We start from the raw sequence: 9876 nt of genomic DNA, 5'->3' as shown, positions 1-9876 counted from the left end.
TTTTGCATATTAGAGTTTTATTTCTATTTAGCCTCCCTTGGCTATTAGGATTTTAGACTCCTATTAGGATTAGGATTATTTTATTTCTATTATAAATAGCCTCCCTTGGCTATTAGAAAGGGACTTTTCACTTTTCAATCTTTGAGGAATTTCAATAAGACTTTTAGTCTTTCGGCTTATCTTTTCTCCTATTTCGTCTTAGCCAAACGATATTGGTTAAAACTCCTGACGGAGTCTAAATAGTCCTTCTTTTCTCTTATTTCGTCTTAATCAAACGATATTGGTTAAAACTCCTGACGGAGTATAAATAGTCCTACATCACGTAGATTCTACGAACAAGATTTTGAGCTGAAAAGAGATTTCTATACTCGTGATGTCATGAAAAAGGTTGTGTATAATACCAACTTTGATCTCTTTACTGCACCATCAGCTAATTGGAGAGATACCATTCTTTTTCAAATGGCTCCTGATCCTTGCACACCAGAAGAGCTGCCAGCTGCATGCAGGTAACCCTAGGGGTGTAATCGAGCCGAGCCGAGCCGAGTTTTGTAAAACTCAAGCTCGTTTATTAAAAAAGTTTGGAAGCTCGAGCTCGAGCTCGAGCTCGACTCGAGCTCTAATATTTTATTCGAGCTCGGCTCGAGAATTAAATATTATAATCGAGCTCGATTCGAGCTCGACTCGTGAAAGGCTCGTTCGATTTAATAACGAGCCTAATTCGCGCTCGAGCTCGAAAAGCTCGATTAAGAAGCTCGTTAAGCTCGATTAAGAAGCTCGTTAATAAAACTCGAGCTCGAACTCGGAAAGCTCGATTAAGAAACTCGTTAAAAAAGCTCGAGACCGAGCTCAAAATTAAAAAGTTTGGTTTGAGCTCAAGTTCAGGCTCGAGCTCGAATTAATAATTACACTTTAATCAGTTTTTAATCATCATTAATTTAAATAATATAAAAAAAGAGAGTATACATAAAAAAAAATTACGTAACACAATTTATAACTAAAATAAGACAAATAAATATAAATTCAACAATATAATAAAATTAGATTACACACAAAGTTTAATATCAAACGAATAAAGTTGATTCCAACTTCCAACAGTTGAAACAAGCTAATATAATTTAATTATCTTCATAATCATCTTCATGCTTGTTTAATTAGTTAACTTGAATTTCAACTTCAACATCCATATAACCTTAATTAATTATTATTAATATACTTTGATAATTATTATCATCTTTTATATTGTATGCTTAATTATATACAAATTTTTTTTTATAATTATACTTTAATTTTAAAATGTATATAATTTTTACAACTCAATTTATCATGTAGTACTATAATTTTAAAGAATACTTATTATAATAATTAATATTAATTATTTGTGATTATACATTAATTTTATAGAATCTTATTATAATAATTATATACAAAAAATTTTTATAATTTAATTTTAAAAAATATTAATTATAATAATTAATCTTAATTATTTGTAATTTTCAATACTATAATTTTCAAGTATTTATAATAGTTTAAATTTTATAACTTTATAGTTATTTTTATTTTTTTAATAATATATGAACTTGTTCATAAATTTATTTAACGAATTGGTTCACCAATTTATTTAAACAATATTACTCACGAGCCTATTTAACGAGTCTGCTCATGAGTCTTCTCAACGAGCCTGCTCGCGAGGCTAAAAACGAGCCAGCTCGCGAGCCTTAATGAGCCGAATACTATGGAGCTCAAGCTCAGCTCGTTTAAGTGACGAGTCTCAAAATTGAGCTCGAGCTTGGCTCGTTTAAAAAACGAGCCGAACTCGGTCGAGCTTTTATCAAGTCGAGTCTCGAGTAGCTCACGAATAGCTTGGCTCATTTACAGCCCTAGGTAACCCTCAAAATTTTCTATCTTGTCGAATTTGAGCATGTGATTTGCTTAGATTTAGAAAGTTTATTTGTGCAGAGATATTGTAATAAAGTACTCTAAGGAAGTACAGAAATTGGGAAATTTAGTATTCCAGTTATTATCAGAGGCTCTTGGTCTGAAACCAAACCACTTGAAAGACATGGACTGTGCTGAGGGGCTTGCGGGTCTGTGTCATTATTATCCAGCATGCCCCCAGCCAGAATTAACCATGGGCGCAAGCAAGCATGCTGATAATGGCTTCCTCACCGTGCTTCTTCAAGACCATATTGGTGGTCTCCAAGTTCTCCATCAAAATCAGTGGATTGATGTTCCTCCCACACCGGGGGCTCTATTGGTTAATATTGGAGATCTTCTACAGGCAAGTCTTTTATGTTCGAGTTTCATACATATAATGGTTTGTATTGTAAAATTCTCTTGTAGATTCCTATTTATGTTGCATTAGGTTTGCTGCTAAACAAATCATTTGAACCAATTCTTTCTTTGCCAATATGCTATGGCTAATATTGTAAATCTTACTGATTTTTCAGCTGATATCAAACGACAAGTTCGCAAGTGTTGAGCATAGGGTGCTTGCAAACCATAGAGGACCAAGAGTATCTGTGGCTTGCTTTTTTGGCACAGCTTTTAACTCAAACTCAAGACTATATGGACCCATCAAAGAGCTGTTATCGGAAGAGAATCCTCCCAAGTACAGAGAAACCACAGTGCAAGAATTCTTTAAGTATTACCAAGCAAAAGGACTTGATGGGATTTCTGCACTTCTGCATTTCAAGCTCTGAAACCTAGCAATGATAATTATACATATGGGCATGTAATCTAATTAGCACTTTTCATTGAATTTGATCAACATGATTCTGGACATTTTTATGCATTTGACCTTGATGACTCTGAATCCTTTGTCTCTCCAGCTTTGATCCAGATAACTCGGTCTCATTGCATTCGAATCCTTCACCACTTAAGCTAAAATCATCTTCCTCTTTATCCGCAGGTACTGAGAATATGGAGGAAGTTAAAAAAAAAAAAAAAAAAAATCAGCTCCGAAGTTATCACAGAGACCGTTGAAGTTGCTTACAGCAGCTTTTGGGTAAATTAACCAGTGGGCAGTGACTACTCGTGAAGTAACGACATATCAGAAGGCTATAGAGTCTTATTTGTTGGATAATGGCCCATAGATTAGGAAACGTAGTGCCATCACGGACAGTGGACGGGGCCAAGACATATTCTTTGCTAATCAAACTTCATAAACTCTATGCAACTTTTTCTTGTCTCGTCTTGGAACTGTACTGTGTGGCCTTGTTTGCGAAGTTTCCAGGTTTAGCAGCAAGTTTCATGAGAACTGTTGTCCTATATTGGAGTTAGACCAGATCCATTTTCTCAATAAAAATCGGCCAATTTCTGTTTTTGTTTCAACTAGGTATGGCTCTTTTTGGACTCTTAGCTCTGTAATTATAAACACAGCCGGTTTTCTTCTTCTATAGATGTGTGAAAAATTCTTGGTGGAACCAGTCTTGACGAGTGTTGAAACGGGATCAATCAACATAAAAACCCTCTTCCGATGCAGTTAAGCTCGAAAGGCAGCGAAGGAAGTTATGTATTAGCTGATCCAGGGAAATTACTCATATCGGTACAAAAGACTTAATAAAGTGAATCGGAGCCAATCTAAAATTGACTAATGGCATTTTGGAAAAGACCACCACAATAAGTCCAATTAAGTTCCAGGGACATGAAATTTAGAAGGTATAGGTAGGAATCTGCTGGGAACTTTCCCTACTGAAGTGTACTTTAAATACTAAGTGAACCTGCTTCCACCATTAACTTTTGCTGAGTAGTTACTTGCCAATCTCTGGAAGATCAATCGCAGTGGAGATAGTCGTATCGAGTCTCGTTGCTCAAAGTTGTTATTTTGCTCCTAATTTGACACAAACCTTCTCTTTCTCTCCTTTTGGTGCTGTGACTTTGCTCTTTCTGTCATACGTTTATGCATATGGTCGATTGCAGAATTCACCATTTTCATTCATTTGCAGGTCCACTAAGACTGGTATAGTTTTGCTGTTCTATTTTAATGGCGTCCAATGGTGCAATACAGCATTTGATGTCTGGAGCAGTGAATCCTACCTCTCAAACAAATAATGCATATGCTACCAACAAAAGAAAATTTCTCAATGTTAAATGTGCTCCTCTAGCCAAGTTTGTTTCTTTAGAATTTGAAGGCAAACTTTGCAGTGCTGAATTCATTTTTGGGAAACTCCGCACCAGTTTTCTGCAAGTGGGTGTGTTCTTGGCGGTCTACTTGTGTGTTGGCACTTTATGCTTTTACTTTTTCCTGGAAGATATCAAAGGGAAGAAAACAAGTCCAGTCATTGATGCTCTGTATTTCTCTGTTGTGACTATAACCACCGTTGGATATGGGGACCTATCGCCTAATACTAGCTCTGCAAAAATACTCGTCTTTGTTTTTGTCTTCACAGGGATGACTCTTGTGGGATTAATAATGAACAAAGTTGCAGATTACTTGACAGAGAAGCAGGAAATGCTGCTGGTTAAAGCTCTAAACAAGCATCAAAAGAATGACCCATCCACGGAGGAGACGGTATTCAACAGACCTATTTTCAAGTGCCTTTTGGGCATGGCCATTCTTTCAGTGCTTATGATTATTGGAGCCATATTCTTGCATGTAGTTGAAGATTTGGATATTATTGATTCCTTGTTTTGTGTATGTACAACTGTCACTACCCTAGGCTTTGGAGCTGAGAGCTTTAGAACTAAAGGTGGGCGTGCTTTTGGTGCACTTTGGATACTGAGCAGTACTCTCGGTTTGGGCCTATTTTTTCTCTACGTTACGGAGGTATTCATGGAAGACAGACAAAGAGCACTGGTTAACAGGATTCAAACCCAGGGGTTGGCCAATCTTGATCTGGAGGCTGTTAATATTGATAGTGATGGAGCTGTTGTGTGAGTCAAAATCAACATCATTTCACTGCAAATTGTTTTTCATTTACTTATTATATCAAATATATATATAGATGGTTAGCTGTCTCTCTCTCTCTGATTTTCTTCTTGACACAGGTCTGCTGAGGTCCTGATATGGAAACTCAAAGAAATGGGGAAGATTGGCCGTGAAGATATCTCACTAGCATTGAAAGAGCTTGGAGTTGTTGATGTTGGTAAAGCTGGAATGTTGTCAGCATCTGATTTAGTGGGTGGTAAAACAACTCTGAAGAAGAGGTGAATCTGAGTCATCAAGCAGTGGAGTGGTTTAATGGGCCGTCTACATTTTCTTGTCAAAATTCTATGTCATGAGTAATGCGGGTCTCTGTTTTCCTGAGTATATCTGTATGTTCTCCAGGATTATGGCTGTCCTTTCCTCGTCCTGGCTGGGGCTTTACACCTCTGGTGTTCTACAACTCTGTCTTGCCTTCGAGACATCTCCCGCAATTTTTTTTTCTTTCTTTCTGTTCCCATGCTGCAAAACCAATAAATTTTTATTGTTACGATATATTGACAAAACCCATAAGTTACTTTGTTCAAGAAATCTTATTTTAAGAGATTAAGGTGTATTAATTAATTTTTTTAAAAAAATTAATTTATTTTCACTGAATACCATCAATATTTTTGTTAGTTTATCACTGTACAAGTGATATGATTAAAAGGAAAAGGAAAAAGCGTGATAAAAAGAATTTTAGAAAATTGTAGAAAAATAATTGAAATTGGAGCAATTAACTGAAATAAAAAGTAATTTAATAAAATGAAAAAAAAAAATCTCTGTTACAGGTTTTATTATTTCCTTAATATCATAAGCAAAATAGCCAGAATAATATGGCGGATGGGCCTACTAAAGTAATAATGGGCCTCATGGCAGCACCATTCAATGGAGCCTACACTCAAATTGCGCCGCTTGTTCTTTTTCTTTTGACTTATCCTGAAATGGAACAGGTTTTGCAATTGCCATGCCAATAATGCTCCGCAATTGCATCAGAAGATCCACAAACAGTTGATCCAACTTGCCATGAACTTTTATTAGCAGCTGCTTGTCCTTCTCAATTTCGATTAACACTTATTTTTATTCAAAATATCTTCTTCTCTCTTTTCAAATCTGCCATTGCTTTTGTCCTGAGATTTGTTGGGATTTTAATTTAAAATTTTAAATATTTATTTTGATATTCTGTTATTATTTTTTATTATTCTAGATTTTTTATTATTCAAATAAATTATAGAATTTATTAGAATATTTTGAATTTTTTTTTTAAATTTTGAATATTGATTGTAGTCTATATAAAGGATCTGAATTTTATTTTTTGTGAGAGAGATCTTTATTCAGTTTTCTATTTTTCTATTTCTTTTTCTTTTTTAGTATTATTATTCAAATTCTCAGCATGGTATCTTTTGAAATGGTGAGGTTTAATTCTTTAAAAAAAAATTATCCATTGTTTAAAGGTGAAAATTAACGAGCATGGACAGTAAAAATGAAGGTCCATTTAAAGGGTGGGTTGAAAATGAAAGGAACTCTCTCTTTTAGAAAACAATCCAACACTCAATCAAATAAGAGTTCATGAAACGAATCAGCAAAAACTCCAAGATTTTTATCTATAACTCATTCTGGAGCCTCATAAGTAGTTTTTATAAAAATTATACCAAAAGAATTGTATCAAGGTAATAAAAGGACAAAGAGAATGCAATTACTACATCTCAAAAAGAGATTTTGAGTATGAAAAAAAAAGACACCATGTAAGAATATTTTAACCGACTAATGAATATTTTAACCGACTAAAGAAGTGATGAATAAAATTTGATTGTTTGGAGAAGATTTATCTGGCAATAGATAAGTTTATACCGATTAATGTTTTACGTGTACAAAAATAAAAAAATTTATTTTGAAGAGAAGTTCTCTCATTCAAAAAAATCAATCAGAATAAAATGGTAGTGTGGTGATTTGGAGAGAAGTGCTCCATGTCAGGTCTGTGAGAAGTATATCAACGATTATTGCGTGCTCCATCCATAAAATTTAAATTTTGATAAAATTTTAAATTAAGGAAGAATGCTAAATTTTAATTTAAAATTTGAAATATTTATTTTGATATTCCATTATTATTTTTTATTATTCTAGATTTTTTATTATTTAAATGAATTATAAAATTTGTTAAGATATTTTGAGATTTTTTAAGTTTTGAAAAAGACACTTAAATTTTTCATTTTTCTTAGAAAATTCTTTATTAGGTCTTTATTTTTTTTTTTTCTAGTATTATGATTCAAATTCTCAACCAAATTCAAAGAACTATGGCTATCAGTTCTTGCCGAACAAGTGAATTAAGAGCTTTTGATGACACAAAAGCAGGTGTTAAAGGACTTGTTGATGCTGGAATCACCAAGATTCCTCATTTTTTCCATCAACCTCAGGATGCCTCAGACTCCACCACGACTCCACTTGCTGTTGATGCCAAGTTCAGTTTTCCTGTCATCGACCTCCAAGGTCTCCATAACGATTCATTTCGGCGCAAGCAGGTTGTTGACCAAGTTCAAAATGCCTCGGAGACTTGGGGATTTTTTCAAGTGCTCAATCATGGAATTCCTCTCTCTGTTCTCCAGGAGATGAAGGATGGTATTCGTAGGTTTTACGAGCAAGATATTGAGCTGAAGAAGAAATTTTACACTCGTGATTATTCCAAAAAGGCTGTGTACAATAGCAATTTTGATTTGTATACTGCACCAGCAGCCAATTGGCGAGATACCCTTTTTCTTCTCATGGCTCCGGATCCTCCCAAGGAAGAACATCTCCCAGCCGTCTGCAGGTAGAGGAACCTTGATACCATTATCTTTGTAAGAAGAATTTTCCTTAATGTACATATTACTATTTTGCAGAGACATACTAAAGGAGTACTGCAAGGAAATGATGAAATTGGGAAGCTTACTGCTGGAATTGTTGTCTGAGGCTCTTGGTCTAAATCCAAACCACTTGAAAGATATGAATTGTGGTGAAGGACTTGCTCTTCTTTGTCACTATTATCCAGCATGCCCCCAACCAGAATTAACCTTGGGCACAAGCAAGCATACAGATAATGACTTCCTCACAGTTCTTCTACAAGATCATATTGGTGGCCTCCAAGTTCTGCATCAGAATCAATGGATTGATGTCCCTCCCTCGCCGGATGCTCTAGTAGTTAACATCGGAGACCTTCTACAGGCAAGCCCTTCAACTTAATTACTTAACAACTGTCTGCATTTATGAGGAAATCTTTTGGGATCTTACTCTTCATGAGCTTAGAAGTCTTGCTGTCTTTGCAGCTCATATCTAACGACAAGTTTATTAGCGTGGAGCACAGGGTGTTGGCAAACCATGGTGGACCAAGAATATCAGTGGCGAGCTTTTTTAGCACATCTGTTATGCCGAATTCAAGAGTCTATGGACCAATTAAAGAGTTGTTATCTGAAGATAATCCTCCCAAGTACAGAGAGACCACAGTGAGAGAATATGTTGTCTACTCCAATGGAAGAGGCCTTGATGGCATTTCTCCTTTGCTTCAATTCAGGCTCTGAAACTTCATAACGATTATGAAGTTTTTGTTCCTAAGATTGATCCACTAGAACTACACTTTGAATGTGGATCCTTTTAAATAAATTGATGATTTGTTAGCCTTCTGTTTTTAAGCAATGATCCAAGCTAACAACCTCATCGGGGTGAGCATTTGAATTGTTTAATTTTGAACCAGTTAAAACAAAATAACAGAAATGGATGGTTACAAAATTTAGGTTCCTTTAAAATATTAATTCTTTTAATAAAGAATATTTGTTGTGGTAAGGATAATTGTTGGGCTCTCGCATTTACGGAAAGCGAGGCTAGATCCTGAAAAATACACAGACTCAAAACTCATTAGATCATACGAAAACAGAACGATTTAACATTGTGCAATTCAGTCCAAAAATGAGAAGTATGTTACATGATATGAGAAAAAGAGAGTATGACCAATCACTTTGTAGCCCCATCAGCACGCGCGCCGAAAGAAATTAAATAGCCGTCAGGCATTCATACATACGATCTGTATAATAAGGAGGTGATTATGCGAGTGAGATGATTATACATTACTCGCAGACAAAAAGAAAACGAATAAAAGGAAAATGTTATTTTTTGAAAATTTAATTAAATTTATAGACGCCTTAAAACGCTATTTTTAAAATTTTAAAATATCAGCTAATAATCAGCTAGAATAATTTTTTTTATATTCAATTCAATCATTTAAGTTAAGATATTGAATATTGCCGATGTCGAACGGAGCTTTAAATGAGACTAAATTTATAAGGAAATTGAATTTATCAATTGAAGTGGGTTCACAATGGGCCCACCTACTCCTCCATGAAGCCCAATTTTATTATGTCTAAAAGCCACTTGGGATTGCAAAGACTTGTAAGAACCTGTGAAACAAAACAAAATAAATAGTTTAGCTTCCTTTTTATTTCTGCAAAAGAATTGCATTTAAAATTTTAAAATATAAGTTTTGTTATTCTCAAAATATAGAATATTATCTATAATTTTAATAAAATTTATATATTTTTATGGATACTTTAAAACTAAAAAAATAAAAATTAATTTAATAATTAGGTTCAATTTGTTTTGAGGAAATAATTTAAATGTGTAAAATATTTTCTAGAAAATAGCTTTTTTTTTTATTATTTAGTAGAAATATTAAAAAATAAACAATGCTAATAAATTTACGTATAAAAGAGTTAAGTATTGTTAGTAAGATTTCAACATAAGAAAATCACTTTCTCCTTTGAATACAAAAAAAATATAAAATATTTTTTAAAAATGTCTCAAATATTAAAAAATAATGAAAATATTTTTATTGAAAAATATTTTTTATTAAATAAATAGAGGTTTGATGAAAAAAAAAAGAAAATCTAAATTCATTTTGGTGTTGAATTAAAGCAAAGAAATTTCTATAACTTTTTAACAAAAATGAATTT

General features: G+C 33.8%; 3 protein-coding genes across 6 annotated transcripts; all 3 read left to right on the top strand.

Moving 5' to 3' along the window:
• The first annotated feature begins 325 nt into the window (after nucleotides 1-325).
• Nucleotides 326-3328, top strand: LOC110611380 (1-aminocyclopropane-1-carboxylate oxidase homolog 1). Its single transcript, XM_021751674.2, has 3 exons — nucleotides 326-506; nucleotides 1957-2278; nucleotides 2448-3328. The coding sequence occupies exons 1-3, from the start codon at nucleotides 379-381 to the stop codon at nucleotides 2697-2699; spliced, it is 702 nt and encodes a 233-aa protein (XP_021607366.2). The 5' UTR covers nucleotides 326-378; the 3' UTR covers nucleotides 2700-3328.
• Nucleotides 3329-3628: 300 nt separating this feature from the next.
• On the top strand, nucleotides 3629-5434 carry LOC110611377 (two-pore potassium channel 1). Of its 4 annotated transcripts, none has more exons than XM_043955337.1 (3): nucleotides 3629-3817; nucleotides 3945-4872; nucleotides 4987-5434. In XM_043955337.1, exons 2-3 carry the CDS (start codon nucleotides 3983-3985, stop codon nucleotides 5147-5149), a joined length of 1053 nt encoding a protein of 350 aa, XP_043811272.1. In that variant the 5' UTR covers nucleotides 3629-3817; nucleotides 3945-3982; the 3' UTR covers nucleotides 5150-5434. The 4 variants fall into 4 exon arrangements, with proteins under 4 accessions (XP_043811272.1, XP_021607361.1, XP_021607358.1 ...); XM_021751669.2 differs by having other exon boundaries at nucleotides 3631-3865; XM_021751667.2 differs by having other exon boundaries at nucleotides 3633-3814.
• Nucleotides 5435-7161: 1727 nt separating this feature from the next.
• LOC110611378 (1-aminocyclopropane-1-carboxylate oxidase homolog 1) lies at nucleotides 7162-8615 on the top strand. The gene is made up of 3 exons (XM_021751671.2): nucleotides 7162-7706; nucleotides 7777-8098; nucleotides 8200-8615. The coding sequence occupies exons 1-3, from the start codon at nucleotides 7162-7164 to the stop codon at nucleotides 8449-8451; spliced, it is 1119 nt and encodes a 372-aa protein (XP_021607363.1). The 3' UTR covers nucleotides 8452-8615.
• The last annotated feature ends 1261 nt before the right edge of the window (nucleotides 8616-9876 follow it).

This window comes from Manihot esculenta, chromosome 3, assembly GCF_001659605.2.
Source record: "Manihot esculenta cultivar AM560-2 chromosome 3, M.esculenta_v8, whole genome shotgun sequence".
NCBI lineage: Eukaryota > Viridiplantae > Streptophyta > Magnoliopsida > Malpighiales > Euphorbiaceae > Manihot > Manihot esculenta.
The sequence above is the reverse complement of the archived record's forward strand: the minus strand, read 5'-3'. Positions and strand labels throughout refer to the sequence as shown.

Coding starts and splice junctions, on each gene's coding strand:
- LOC110611377 (XM_043955337.1), top strand. CDS start 3,983: ATGGCGTCCAATGGTGCAATACAGCATTTGATGTCTGGAGCAGTGAAT. Junction 4,873..4,986: donor GATAGTGATGGAGCTGTTGT/GTGAGTCAAAAT, acceptor TTCTTGACACAG/GTCTGCTGAGGTCCTGATAT.
- LOC110611378 (XM_021751671.2), top strand. CDS start 7,162: ATGATTCAAATTCTCAACCAAATTCAAAGAACTATGGCTATCAGTTCT. Junction 7,707..7,776: donor CATCTCCCAGCCGTCTGCAG/GTAGAGGAACCT, acceptor ACTATTTTGCAG/AGACATACTAAAGGAGTACT. Junction 8,099..8,199: donor ACATCGGAGACCTTCTACAG/GCAAGCCCTTCA, acceptor CTGTCTTTGCAG/CTCATATCTAACGACAAGTT.
- LOC110611380 (XM_021751674.2), top strand. CDS start 379: ATGAAAAAGGTTGTGTATAATACCAACTTTGATCTCTTTACTGCACCA. Junction 507..1,956: donor GAGCTGCCAGCTGCATGCAG/GTAACCCTAGGG, acceptor TTATTTGTGCAG/AGATATTGTAATAAAGTACT. Junction 2,279..2,447: donor ATATTGGAGATCTTCTACAG/GCAAGTCTTTTA, acceptor CTGATTTTTCAG/CTGATATCAAACGACAAGTT.